This window comes from Streptopelia decaocto (genome assembly GCF_964273445.1).
Source record: "Streptopelia decaocto genome assembly, chromosome: 7".
NCBI classification, from domain to species: Eukaryota; Metazoa; Chordata; class Aves; order Columbiformes; family Columbidae; genus Streptopelia; species Streptopelia decaocto.
The window spans coordinates 16,370,535-16,385,798 of record NC_138661.1 but is presented as its reverse complement, the minus strand read 5'-3'; the positions used below and the strand labels follow the sequence as shown (position 1 = coordinate 16,385,798).

At 39.9% G+C, this 15,264-nt stretch overlaps 1 protein-coding gene across 1 annotated transcript; it reads right to left on the bottom strand.

Moving 5' to 3' along the window:
• Positions 1 to 7,325: 7,325 nt before the first annotated feature.
• Positions 7,326 to 14,384, bottom strand: LOC309442645 (alpha-1-antiproteinase 2-like; the record flags this gene model as incomplete). Its single annotated transcript, XM_082058709.1, has 5 exons — positions 14,266 to 14,384; positions 10,913 to 11,575; positions 9,131 to 9,401; positions 8,341 to 8,488; positions 7,326 to 7,520 (listed from the first exon to the last, which is right to left on the bottom strand). Exons 2-5 carry the CDS (start codon positions 11,556 to 11,558, stop codon positions 7,326 to 7,328), a joined length of 1,260 nt encoding a protein of 419 aa, XP_081914835.1. The 5' UTR covers positions 11,559 to 11,575; positions 14,266 to 14,384.
• Between the last annotated feature and the right edge of the window lie 880 nt (positions 14,385 to 15,264).

Sequence of the window (15,264 nt, the reverse complement as noted above, 5' to 3'; positions counted from 1 at the left end):
CACTCCATATATAAGTTACAGTTATGGATAGAAAGCACTAAGCATTCACATTGCCCATGCAGAAATATGTTTCTAAGATAGAAGGCAGCTGTTAATAGGTTAGATTTATCTTGGGCCAGTGCCTACATGATGGGAGGACATAATAAATTTCTTTCTGCAGATCATAATAGGGAGTCTGACCATCACACTTGGGTAAACACAAGTCTTTTCTCACCTTTCCTGTTGTATTAGCTCACATGTTCCCTCAACAAGAAAAGCCTGAGTTTGGCAGTGCAAGAGATTGTTGAGAGCTCAAGAACTTTTTTTCAGTCTCCTTGGGCTGGACTGAACACACTCCCCAGAAAATGCTCCCAGCCCAGGTCTGTCATGCAGGGTAGCACGAGGAGGAGATGCATGAGGAACAAGTACTGGGCTGATACACCCTTGGGGTTGCAGGATATGCTGTGTGAAGAACCGCCCTCCTTTTACTGACTTTGAACCTGGCACCTGCATTCAGTCTCTATTAACCCAGTCTGAGCCACAAATAATTTTCACCTTTATGCTGTCTAAGTTGTTACTTTTCCAGGCTGAAGATCTCTCACCTCAAATAGGAGCTGTTCTTGAACTTTGATTAATCTTACCATACTTTTCTAAAAATTTTCCGGTTTTCATTCGTCCTTTCTGTTGTTACAAGACCAGAACATGCTCTAATACAGGCACAGATGATCCAGAGATTTAGACAGTGACATACTGTTCCAAATTTGCTCTTTTTTTTTTTTTTCCCTAATGATTTCTAATATTCAGTTTGCCTTCTTACGCACTACTGAGCTTATCTGTACATGAACTACCTAACATAACACCAAACCCTTATTCCTGAATGCCAGAAGTCAGTTCAGGTATAGCATTTCACCAGTCCTGCACCCAAAAAAATAACAAGAAAACTAAAATTCCCAGTGACACACCAACAGCAAGTGTCTTTTCTTTCTGGTTTCAAAATGAGACAGAACCTGTCATGTCCATTCCTTGATTTTACCAGAAGATGGTGGCACAGGACTTCTTTTCCTATAATCCCCAGAACCTGAGGGTCCACACTTACAGTTCTACCTGCAGAAAGCAATGTAGCAGAATAACACTAAAAGCTTGGCTTCTCACAAGGATCTTACTACTCTGACCTTTTGAGCTGGATTAGCTAAAATTGAGGTAATTTTCCATGCAGTTAGAATATTTTCTTCTTAGTAGCTAGCATGGTCTTTTATTTTTTATTTAGTTTGAGAACAATGAGAATGGGATAGAGTTAATATTTTCTTCCAGCAGTTTTCCAGTATTTGGGATTTGGTAAAAAAGAATGTAAGAACTCATTAATATCTTGGCTTTTGCCAAGGGGATGAAGGACTTTTCAGCTGTTCAGTGGCAGGTGCAAGATAGCACTGCAGAGGAACAAAATGGGACAGCACCTAGATCAACATAGAAGTTGATCAATAAAGCATTCACATACCATGATCTTCATGCTCCATACATAAGTGGGAAGTTGCTGGGGATGGTTTTTCTTCTTTGATGGCCACTGTCCATGTGGGTTCTGCTCCTCGTGCCTGATCCATGGCTTCCCTACACCTGTTCCAATCTCTGTGTTTCACTGAACTCACTGTGCTCACGGTGCCCATCCTCTGGTGCTCATTGCTGGGAGCGTGTGCTCCTGTAGCTAAGTATTGCTCTGCATGTTTGTATAGCTTTGTATATTTTATTATAGTCACGTTATTATTCACTCTTCTTTTATTATTTTTTTTTTTTTCCATTCCAGCCAATGAGTCTATCTTTCTTTTCCCTTCCTTCCCCCTAGGGAAGGAGAGAGTGGCTATCTACTGTTTAGCTGATGCCTAGAATTAAATGGTAATAAACTGGTATACTAAAATGATAACATTTTACTAGCAGAATTTGCCCTACGGGCCTTCTTCTCTTGGTGTAAAGGAACCTTTCTTACGCAAACAACTTTTAGAGTGACAAGTTCAGCAGAGAATAAAAGTTCTCTTTTTGAAATGAAACTGTTCTACACAAAGAAGCCTCTTGGCATTTCTATTTAAATTTAAAATGATGCCTTACATTATTTTCTACATGTACTTAAACAAGCACTAAGAAAATCTCTCATGTAGATATTTTAGAATTATACTTGAAGTTTTTTGGTCCCAAATCCAGATAGAAGGTATTAGGGCTAAACTTTGGAAAGCGTTATCATTTGTTATTATTTAATAGATTAACATCATTGGCTACAGTAAGAAGTAGAAGGCAGATCAGTGTGCTGAATTAATATACTCAATAAAATGAAGTTTGTGATATGATTCCATTGCTCATATCCCTTTTCTTAAACAAGTCTTTGACACTGTAAGCTTTTAGGAAGCTGATGATTCTGACAGGTCACTGGAATGGTTTAATGCAACAATTCTCTTCCCTGTTTCAATGGAGGCAAAAGGCGCTGTGTGGTTGTGCTTAGCCTTTGCAGCTCGCAGGTTAGCACAATCACATTTCCATCAACAGTTTAGATTAACATGCCTTCACAAGAGGCTTTGGAATTCAGTCTGTACCTTTCTGTCATGATTGCTGAACCATCTTTCCCACCCTGCCAACTTAGAAGCAGCTAGAAGGGCTGGAGTATACTTGCCTCTGATGCCTCTGCTCAGTCACCCTTGACACAACTGCGATATGTCAAGGTTGACACACAGCACAATGACAGGCATGGACATGATGTAGTAATTTCTGGCTGGAGCACCTGGGGCCCAAGGTATCTGAAAATTTCATCCGTAAGATTTACCAGACGGACAGAGCTCAGACTTGGAACACTGAACATACAGGAGCAGAGAACAAACTCAAGTTGTACATTCCAGTATCTGTGAATCCCTTGAATCTGTGAGATATGGTATGGCTTTTTTGATGGCTGAAGAATCTGCATCTGTGTGAACAGCAAATCTGAATGAGGTCTAAGCATATGGTCTCTTTTGCTTTCATTTTCATTTTAGGACCTACATTTCATTACATCTTTCATCTCCTCTGTATGCAGATGTTTTCTCTTGCTGTGACATTTTTTCCTGGTTGCAACCAAAGTTCTTATGACAACTACAACTGTTAGTGAATTACCTTATTCTATGTTGTTTTTTCCTTTCAAACATTTTCCTTCAGCAAAGCATCTTCCACATCATCTGTGTTTCCTATATGAGACTTAGTAAACAATGTAGCAACTTTTCCTTAATAACATATTTGTTCAAGTCAGGCAAAGCCTTCTTCACACCTTCCATATGAGCATCACATTGCTCTTAACAGAAGTTTTCCAACCATAAATGATATGCTCTTTTTTAGTAAAGTAATAAATCATGAGTATTTTGTTTCCAAATGGCTTATGGAAAAGAAACTGAATGGAATCCAATATAAGAGAAATAAGAACTTATTTGTATAAATAAGACAAATTCCCTTGTAATAAATTAATCTCCAGGGGTAGGATTGAACTTAAAAGCTACTTTTGTCATAGAAATTCTCTTTCACAAGAAGCCAGAAAAGTCATTTGCAATAACATCAGTGCTGAGCTGAGTTTGTGTAACCAGTGTATCAATCATACTCAAAGACATCGGCATGACATGAATGAATTATATTGTTTTCTTTAAAACTGTTAGTCTAAGGAAAGCACAATTACCAAATTATTTTAAAATGTATTCTCTGTTAAACCTGGGACTGGGAACTTAAAAAATCTATTTCCAGATCAGTCTTTGCTGGCTAACAATTTACAGGGAATGGATTATAACACCTTTGCATACACATGCTCAGTTTAAATCTAATGAAAGCAGGGCCATGTGGGTAAGCACAGAGGTGCACTGTCCAACAAGGAATGTTGGCTGGATGGGTATGATTAGGAGGATGTGTCGCAGGACTCAGAGATACGTAGCTCATGGTGGTCTTCATGCTCCTTTTCGTCCTGAGAATTTCCACTCATCCCAGCTCCCACTGCAGTGAATATTTAGAGTTTTCATTAAAATATTTGTATTAATAATGTATTTCTCTTGCACTTTTTTTCTGCTGGAAAACTCTAGTGCCTCTGTTGCTTGGAGAATGCTGGATTAGGGAGTAACACTGCTATGAGCTTTTGTTTCATTTTGTTTTGTTTTTAATACCTCCAAAAGCTATTTAGACTCACATCAAAGACGAGCTGGATTGTGAAGCACTGAGACCACCTTGCAGCTCCTGTACAGGTACTCCTCATTCCCAGAATTCACAATCAAAAACCACCCTGCCCAGGAATTACCATGATCAATTCATTTTTAAGAGCTTAGTGATTCTCTACTTGAAATGACCGTGAGTACAGGGGAAAAGCCTGGTGCTTTTGTTGTGGTGAATCTATTGAAACAATCAGAATATGGTTGACTTACATCTGGGTGAGTTCCCATTTCCTTGAAATAGTAGCAGTAATCAAGGGCTGGGCAGATGACACAGCTCTGGGGAGACAGCTGGTGTGCCCATTCAAGGGCGAGTTCTCCAGATACCAGAGGCTCAAATCACATAGCTGGGAATAAGAAAGTCCAAAGTGCTGGTAGCATCTGATTAGCAGGTCTTACATGAGCAACTGGTGTTTCTGTGATTATCTGATTGCTTTGTGCCTTTTGGCATTGAGTCAGCTCCTTTTCTTTTTGATGAAAGGTAAAATGCATTGAACACATACTGCGTTAGACCTGAAATCCCACTGCTTCATGGTTTGTGACAACATGCTGCATGGACTCTGCCATGGGGCAAAGCAAACAGAGCTTTACTGAAAGAAGTTATCCCATCAGCAAACAGTCCCAGTGGACCATTATCAAGGTCAGACAGAACAAACTTGCTGTCTCCCACATGGCTCAGAGGCTGCCAAGAGAAGCGTGGCAATACGATCTGCTGGGACACAGCAAGGCTGCACTTCAGGGACCCAATGAAGTGCGTAACTATCCAGTTCTTAAAGAATATTATCAGGACTAAGCTCACAGTAGCATCAACCAGATATATTTAGCCACCTGGTCTATGGATCTCCATACTGTGAACTAGACATTTTTTTGCCTTCTATATATGAATAGCACAAGGTTAGTGTTCGTTTTTTTGGTTTGGTTTGGTTTGGTTTTCCCCTGTCCTCCAAACATTCCCCCATTCGGAGAGATTTGAGACAATCCCTCTTCCCACTCCAGGTCCCTTCCACATCTCAGGCCAACCTGCTGGTGTGAGCATGAGTTCCTCAACTGGAGGACAACTGTGGTGGTGCCCCACATCCTTGTAGATACCTCCCAAACCCATCCAGCATTTAAAGGTGCCATGCTTGATACTCTTACCAGGATCAGTCATTCTTCACACTCCAGTATGAAAACTGTGCAGCTGTCCTCCTACAACTCCTTGCCTCCACTCTTGAAAGCAAAGACTTTTGAGGTAGACAAGGCAGGAAGTTGCTCCATGTGTTATTTCCCGAAGCCTCTGCACTGTCCTAGCAACCATGAGATTTTTCCTAGCCCTTTAGCAATAGGCCAAGAACCTGTTTTTCTGCCACCCCATTCTGATAAAAATCTCACCATTCTACCTTCTAATCAGCACTGGTGCACTGATTTATCAGGATGGGATCTCACCGGAGCTGCTCCCAGCTCTTGTTGAGTTCATACAGACACTGCAGAGCAGGCTGCCTCACACCACAGCAAGTTATCATTGATCTCAAATCCATAAAAGCCGCTGCTTTGCACAGAGGTGTGGTATCTCCCAGTCCACTGAATGATGGCATCTTGCTGCAGTAGATGCAATAGCTCAGGGCTTCCACTGAGTTCTTGCTGCTTGAAGCAAATGGACTCAGACAAGACAGCAGTCTCTAAGTCCCCCTGAATCAGAAGCATAACATGTAGCCCCGCTGCACACCATACTCATGCTACAAGCACTGATGGGTCTCAATAAAACATCTCCGTGCAAGGTAAACCAAATCTGGAAGAATAGGTCAGAGGACCAGAGAGATGTCAGAGGTAAGGAGGTTAGTTGTTGTTCTGGGGCTTGCAGGCTTGCCTATTGGCAGGACCACTGTAGAAACAAGAAATGTATATTCAGGAGCATTACCTTCCCAGGGGCAGGGACTAAACTCCACTTACAAGAAATGTATCCAGGGTAAATATACAATGGGACGACTCAGAGCAGTGCAGTGGGAGAGCAGCTGTCAAGGCAGGAGTCAGCCGCTCCTTGAGGCAACAGATGCAAAATAAAGGGTTTGCTATGGAGTTCGGCAAGGCTGAACACTGGGCCCCAGTGCTCCACTGCAGTGAGAGAGGGTGATCTGCTGGCACACAACAGCAAGAGAGTGTTTATGTGTTTCTTGAAAACAATCTTTTACCCAAGTAGGCACATAAGGAGACAATTCAAATAATCGCCATCTCTAGGTGAGAAAAGTTGGATTCATTCAACAGCCTTTAAAACATATTTTACAGACAGACACCCTGCTATGTTAATAAGAGTAAGTGAAAGTTTTCATTGATTTTAAAAGATTTATAACAGGGGAGGATGAGACTGGAAATGACAGGGATTTAAATGACAATGCTTTTTTTATTCATCAGCCATAGCAATGGTTCATACATGACATTTTAGCAGAACAATTCTTTGACAGTTTTCTCCTAATGTCACTGTCTCTCACAGGTTTTTCTGATCCTCTGGGCTACAAAAAGAGACTTACAGTGAGTGCTGCCGCAGAATAAGTCTGTTGTCTCAGGCATTTTCTCTTTTTTGTCAATTTTTTTAAGATGTTCTAGACAAAGAGTTGGAACATGTTAATGAAAACAGGTTGTTTGAGAGTAGACAACAACTACCTAGGAAGCAAAGAACTATGTAAGGAAGAAAGGACTCTATAGGGACTGGCTCAGGTGAGCACTCATCATCAGAAAGTCCTGGAGAAGATATAATAAAATTGTAGCAGACTTGTTACCTGTTGGGATAAAGCTTTTGGTGAGTAATCCAGAACTGAAAGCAGTCTGGACAAAACTGCTTAGCAGAGACAATGCACTTTTAAAAATTACAGCAGACTTTACAAAAAATTGTCTTCCAAGGAAGATTCAGAAAATGTGTTAATAACTTGAATTACTCAACTGGGAAAAATATTACATTTTAAAATTATCAGTTGCTTGGGATTTTTTGATACTTTTGAGGGATCAGTCATTCCTCACACTCCATTTTTTTTTTATTATTGGTTTGATGAGGAAATTCCTCATTTACTTCTGAATATCCCTCAATCAGACAGCAGTTGATAGCACAAACTAGCTCACAGGTGAAAACACTGCAGCAAATGTAACTCATGCTGAAAACCAGCATGTCCAGTAACTCAGCAGTTACTTCTGAGTAGGATCAACAATCTTCCCCATGAAAAGCGTGGTGCCAGTTATTTTTTCAGTAATCAATATAATGAAGGGCCTGTTGAATTTGAGGGTAACAGAAGGATGGAAAACTCTGGTAAGAATAATGGCTGTAGCTCCTGCAGCCTCAGTTCCGGCCTCATCAACTTCCAGCAGGGCCTTGTGAACTGCCTGCAGGAAAAAGGAGAAAACGCTGTAGTTTATATATGGGACAGCAAGAAGGAGGTGAAGATAAACTCTCTTCTTATGGAATGTTTAAGAGAAGAAAGGTGTGATAAAATCCAGTGGCTTAAATTTTCTTGTATGGTAAATTTCCAACAGCCTGCAACAGGAGTGTTTTCCATCTCAGGAGTGAACAAGGAGAGCCAAAAATAAAAATGTACACACTGTAGGTCCAGAATCACCGGTGCTGAGTAGAGGGAGATAATAACAGTTCATGCACTAGATGGTTTGTTTCCTCAGATGGTTTGAACTTCCGCTAGCAACACTTTCTCTGTTATTCCAAGTTTAGTGGAAGACTGCTGTTTAAATGTTAATATAGGAGCAGTATTTGACATCTTTGCAACATTAAATAGTAACCTGAACTGACTTGGTGAAATTCTGCTACTGCGAACTGGAAGTCTCCTGGACACTTTTAGAATATTAAAAATTAACTACTAATCAAAACAGATATCACAATATACCCCTCATTTATGATTTATTTGACACAATCACACATAAACAAACATATTTCAGTGTCAAGAAATCATTTAAAAATCTCATCCAACTTTTCTATGTACTTAATATCCAGACTTTTTATAGTGATATTAAAATAATTCGAAGGTAGGACAGCAGACCCTCTCTGTAGAAAAGTACAATTCCTAAGCAAACCCCTACATGTCATTTATTTACAACTTCAGTAGGACAAGAAGGGAAAAGAAGTCTTTAGAATCCCAGACATAACTGATCAGAGCAACCAACCACCACCCCACCACCAGCTCTGTCCACTTACTTGTGAAACTCGAAGATCATGGCTGCCACTAATTCCAGACAGATCAGCTTTACCAGAGAACAGTTCAGTAATGCCCATTTCCTTGAACAGTTTTCTAACATCGTAAGACCCACTAATAGAAATCTTTGGTAATTGCAGATTTAATCTCCTGTTGAACAAAGAAAACAAAACAGCAGTGAGGCATTACAGCCTTGTTTCAGCCAGTACGTTGGACAGTATGCAATTCAGTGACACTTGAAAGCATTCCCTTGATTGCTAGTTTGTTTGATGGTAGCACTTGTATTCCCTGAGTGATTTTGGCATCCAGGGAGATATGCCATCTTCTTGCAACTACATTCTCTCTTTGATTTTGAAAAAAAAACCCAACTATTTTCTTCATTGCCACTCTTACATCCCAATGCCAAGACATGCACAACTAGCAGAGTTTTTGTGACTAGAGGGCTACAGAGAATAAGCAGATGAGCTGTGGAAAGGCTAAAGAAGAAAAGGGAAAAAGGAGGATAAAATCTAAGACCCAGTGAAACAAATGAATTACATTAGTAGCATGAAAGAATAGGTAGCCAAGCAAGTCTTGAGGCAGTTGATAAGTGCTGTGTACCCTTCTGTCAGGTCAGAGAACCTGCAGTTACTCATCAATTATGGTCTGCTCTGGCTGGTTTTAGGAATCACTTAAAACCCTGCTTTATGGAATCAGGATGCTATATCCAGGAGGAGGAGACCTGAAATTACTGCTTTCTCTTAAAAATAATACTGTGTCCTCAAATATAGTAATCCATCTACCTAGAGTTACCTGCTTGTAAGTTTGCTATCCCATTTACAAACAGTTTCCTTGGAGAGAGCATCTTCCACTTGCTTCATCTTCCCATCATCAGGCAGAATGAGCAATGCTCGTGCAGTGCCCTGGTAAGGCAGCTCTACCACCTCGCAAGACAGATCCTGGTCGTAGTAACTGTCATAGTTATAGTCACGCTGCATCATGTTTACTCTAACAGATGCATTTGTGTCCACAAAAAAGTCATCCTCATATGTACGCAAAGGATCAAAAGAATTTTCCCAGGCAGCTAATGGAGGAAATGAGAAGATGTTGCACTCAAACACATGAAGATCATAAAAAATGGCTGATATAAATCAGACTAACTTAAATGTTAGGATATTTGAGGACTGTTCATGGGAGAAGAGGATCACTAAATCACTTCAACCTTCTGCATAACACACAATAAAGCCTTTTAGCTGTACAGTAAATTCAGCGTCATAAGTGTCTTGCTGAAAAACAACCAAAGGTTGTTGAGGACCAGTTGAGGGAATCCTGCTTCTATTGTAGCCGTATGTTCCCATCACTTGTGCCTTTTATGTCATTTAAATTCAACTACTTCAACATTCAGCCACAGGATCTTGTTATGCCTTCCCTGTATCTGATGTAAGCTGACTGCACTCAGCCTGGTGAGGAATGCATCAGCAGAATAAGGGATCCTAATGCTCAAGCAGGGCTCCAGAAGAACAGGCCCTCAAGTTCCAAGTTTACATGCAGCATACCTAGTAGATCTACCATAATTCCAGGGACCCTGGAACTGAAAGGATGTCGGTCCACTAACATAGAGATCTTAGAAACGTCTTCAGTCATTCTGCCCTCAGACCAGCAAGACTGCACGGAGTGGGTACCTGTCAATGAGGCAGTCCACTAGAGTGGGACTTTACTCTCCACAGCTTTCAGGCAAACTGGGCCAAAATCAAGCAATCAATATTTCTCAACAATCGGATACCCACTCTTGGCCAGATGAAATCTTTACTTTGAAGGTCCTGAACAGTATAGCTCTTTCCTACATACTCACTCTGCTAATAAATCATCCAGAGTTCCCTACAATATTTGGTTTGCATCAAGATCATCAATTGGAATATTATGTTAGATATCTGTCCTGGTTTTGTTAAAAAACAAGTTTCTCTTTTAGTGAATTTGCCTGTCAGCTAAAGCTTTCATATTAGCTGCATTTTCCTGGAGAACCAGATACATGTTTTGGTAAACATAGCAATGGAATGCTAAGTTATTGATAAGGACAGATTCACATCTCGTGAGAGGGGCAACGAGAAACAGGTGACCAAGAAACTGACCAACTGTGTATAATATCCTATTCACGTGAATACTTCATATAAAAGTGCGAGATCACGAGGATCTTGTCCTTCTTTTTTTCCCTTTTCCTTATGGCTGACATTAGGAGAGGACCTTGCTAGTCGTACCTGCGAACTGAGGCACAGTGACAAACTGAATCCAGCTCCAGTTGGCTGCAGAGTCCAGTCCAGAACTTTGGGTGCCAGCTCTGCAGCTGCTGAGACTTTCAAGATTGGTTTTGTATATTTTGTATTATTTTCTCTATTCTTATTAGTAGCGTTAGTAAAACATTTTTAATTTTTCCAACTCTCTTCTTTCTGTCCTTATTTTCCTCCCGATCGCCTGTCCTTAGTGGGAAGTGGGGAGAGGGAAGGGCAAAAGGGGGAAGGGGGCAGGAGAGGAGGTTAACAATACATCTGCCAGGGTTTTATTGTCACCCTGCAATCTAAATCCTCGACAATATCTTACCTTTAAAATAAATGTAGTTAACAAGAACCAACACAGTACTTGGATCAAGATGACCAATTAATTCTGGAATTTTCCCCTTGGTTTTCTCCTCTACATATTTATTGATTTGCTTCTTAGCTTCTTCTGGTTCATGGAAATTGCTAGAAAAAAATTCTGCCTCATAAAATTTTTTGGTATTTTGTAAAAATGTCTCCTGTAGTTCATTCCCAATAGCTGTAAAAAGGGCATTCCCTATATTTAATGTGATGTTAACATCAGTACAGTTCAGTAGTGCTGAAACTTTATGAAAACTTTCATGTATGTGATGTGTGCGAGTCTCAGTCAGATCATCAAAGCCCAGTCCTTCAAAAATCTCAGACAGGGTGGTTGACTTAGCACCAACAGCCAGCATGGCAAAGGCAGTGGAGATGCTCATAGGAGAAAAGAAGACATTTTTATCAGCTTCTTTTGATATAACCTGTTTGTAAAATCTAAATACAAAATCTGCATAGTTAGAGCCTTGTTTTTCACAGTTATGTGTCAATAAATTTTCTGTTCCATCATGCAGATTAGTATTATCAGTTTCATGGCAAATGTCTTCATGGCGGCAAAGGGTTACGGCACAAAGAACAACAAGGAGTAAACACAGGCACAGGAGATACTTCATCTTCTTTTCAGATTAATCTGTCACAAAATAAATAGTCATTAGGTGAGCAAATGGTTATGATGATCTTGGTAGTAAGAAATAGTGAATAGTTTGTTAGTATAAATACTATATAATGCAACTGTAAAGATCTAATGCATGTATGATGTTTAAAGTGCCCATGGACACAATATTAAATGTCATTAATAAATTCAAGCAAAATATAAATTAAAATATCAGGCACAATAAAACTGTAATATTCCATTGTAACTGCCCTGAAAAGGCAATGAAAGTATAGAACCAAAGTTCATAATAATCTCTGTTAACAAGGACATTACCTTCCCTGGATCATTGTCTCCTGTGGAGTGAGTACATTTAAACAAGTTACAATCAGGTGAGACAAGGTATGGGTTCCAAGACAAATACTCCACAGTACTTGCCCAAATGCAGTTTGGTCAATGTGAGGAAGAAAAAAAGAAGAAAGCTCATTTCTCACTGGAAGTGGGATAAATTCCCTCACTTTCATCATTGCGGCAGCACATGGACAGACAGCTATTATGGACTAACCAGTGCTTGTAAAATTCACACCCTTGTTTACTTCATGGTTACTTACTCACATGGACAGTCATTGGCCACAGTTGATAAGTGATGGATGAAAGTCACCTACATCAACTTCAAGACAAAATTCAAGGCCAAAGCCTGGAGCATCCTGTGCTGTGGCAGCAGGACACTCAGAACTGGGCATAAAGACATGTGGGCAGCAACAGGTTTGTACCAGATAATGATGTGTATGATTGGAATGAAGGGGTCCTCCTTTCAGGGAACTGCAACAACGTTAAATGGTGGCTTGCCCCTCACCATGGGTTAACCTGTGTGGGATGTGTAGCTCCTTCTAGAGACACAGGAAAGACCCGAGTCCAAGAGGAAAAGAGGAGCACAGATCTCGTTTGGAAAGCAAAGGACACTCAGATTAATTCCCTTGGAGAAGATAAGTTTCTTCATTATGCTTGTTCTCCTAATGCTAACATGATAACGCTTCACATGAGCCTCCTGCCCTCCATAGGAGCTGGAACAAGTTTCTAGATAATGGAATCAAGTTCCCTGCTATTCTGAGGAGGCACCTCATGTAAACTCTCTTCAGAAACGGGACAAGCTCTCTTTGAAAATAAGCTTTTTGCCCTCACAGCTTCTAGGTGAAAACATCTCTAGAACTTGTATTTTGTTATGGCTCCATTTCTTCTGTTTTCCAGTCCACACAGCCTGTTCGTATCCTTCTTTTCCAAGAATGCATTTTCTCATGTTCTGCCAAGGTGAAGTTCTCCTGGTCCTGTATTCATAACCAGATGTGAAAGATGACAGTATCTACTGTCTAAATAAGATTTAGATAGAGTTTCTGAGCGCAGACCAAATTCCAGGATTCCTGGTGATTAACTAGTTGCTTGATTTTTTTTTTTTAATTGGTATGGTGGTCTTTCTTGTTTTTATAGCATATTTATACACTAGCTGTGTGTTCTCATATTTGCTGGGATCTGAGTATGTCTGAGAGAGAAATTGACCACTCAAGTGACTTGTAGTAGGAAGTGGTAACTTCCTTAAACAAAAACATGGAATGTGGCCCTAGATAAGAATATATTTGCATATCTTTTAAGCAGAGCTCTCCCTCTTCCTTCTAGACACAAATAAAGAAGCTTTATGTACTGCAGACAAATCATATAGTACAGAGGGTGTTTCAAAAATACTTGCTATTAAACATTTCATACACTGTTTTTCTATAGTTATTTGAGATACTGCACACTTAAGTGGGAAAAAGGATAATTTTTGTCTATCCATGACCACTTCCTGTGTCCAGAGCTTAGCTTAAATTTCAAAGAATTTATGAAGCACAGGGTATGATTTTCCTGCAGTAAGCTTAGGCATGGCTCTGTTTTTAACTTCTACTATAACAGATCAGTTAAAAAATTTCTCTTAGTATCACAGCTCTCTATAGAAATATTAAAGTACTTCTACCAGAAACTAGAAAACACTGAATATTATCATCAAGCTTTCCCCACATAGTTTTCCCTTTAGAGATGTTTATTACGTTAATTTCAACATTTTTAAATTAGAAAATTTTAGCCACAATACTTTGTTTAACATTTCAAAGCTGAAAAAGATGGAAAGCCTTTATCAAATCTGGGATGAATTTTTAATATGCAATTTGGAAATTCAGAAAATAATTCTCTGCAAAACCACAAATTAGTTTGTCTATGGGACTAAAATGGCTAATTAAATTTAAATTGTGGCCTTCCACCCACCCCCTACACTCACCCAGTCCTAATTAGAGAGCCTGGCCTTAGCAATCCAGTGGTTGTTTTATACATGAAGTCACCGGAAGAGTTTATAAATTGGACCTGATTGTTCAGTTACTAGTAGAATTATGCTAATTTTGAGTCACCGTGAAGGCTGTTTCCAACCTAAAAGGTGATTTCATCAGTATGCTGCTTTAACAACTACTTAATAAGTCTCTATGACTTCAAAGGTTACTTTATTCTGATTTCAGGCTAAGCATATTCCCCCAGAACAGCAGGTTCCACTGGTCCCTTGCACATTTGCTTGATTAATATTTCATGGCAACATCCCCACAAAACCAAGTCACAAGCAGACAAATGAAATTAACCTAACATGAAAATTCCACTGACCACAGAAAGCATCATTTGCAAGTCTCCAAGAAAAGTACACATGCGGTACTTACAAAATCAAAAGCCCCGCAGCATTCAGTTGGCCATGCTGTTCCACACACTGTAACTTATACTGCTACATCATCTTCTGCATAGTTTGCACTGTTAAACATTAAACAGACCTGATAAAAATTAAATCCAAACAAAAAAAGCAGGAAACAGAGCAAATATTGATGAAATAGGGTTCCTGAAGATCATTTCCACAATTCAGCCAAGGGAGCTGACAATCTTTGGCCATTTGAATAGTAACTGGGACTTTCCGTCTGCCTCTGACTATGTGGAGGAGCTTACCGCAAACCTTGTGTAACTAGGACCCTACTGAAAATCAAGAGGTTGTGCCTGGAACCACTGGAAACAGATGCTAACTCTTGGCGCCAGAGGTCCAAATTTCTGTGCCATGCTGAAGCACCCTTGGAGCTGACAACCATACATAACAGCAGCTCGGCGTTCTTACAAAGCCTGACCAAAGCCAAATCTTCCTCCTGATCCTCAGCCTAAATATGGACTCTAAATTAATTGCCTGTACTTTCTCAATCTGACCGTAATTGGATGCCGTTAAGGGGATAAGTGATAGACATGTTTCCCCAGTGGGTTTCATACTCTGACTGATGTGGTCCCATCATCTATCCCAGTTCTGTGTGTACCTAAGTTCCTTGCCTTGGGCAGGAGGTGAGAGTACAAGTAGCAAACTGTTTTCCTTACTGGCACACATGCACATACTGCTTGTGAGCAACCACTTCTCCTGCTCCTTGTCCCTCACATGCAAATTTAAATTGTTGGAATGAAAAAAGGTACTGCTTATTTCTATAAACTTTTTCCAATAGAAATAAAATGCTAGTGGATCAAGCTGACTCAATTTTTTCCAGTTAACAATAAAGACCGTGACTGAGTGTTGACGTGAAATACATTTCCCCATTTGTGGCAGCTCTTTTTCTTTGTACTTGTTTACCCACATATGTAATTTTGTCATTACAAACATAGATAAACATGGAGAGAGAGCATACATAAACCTG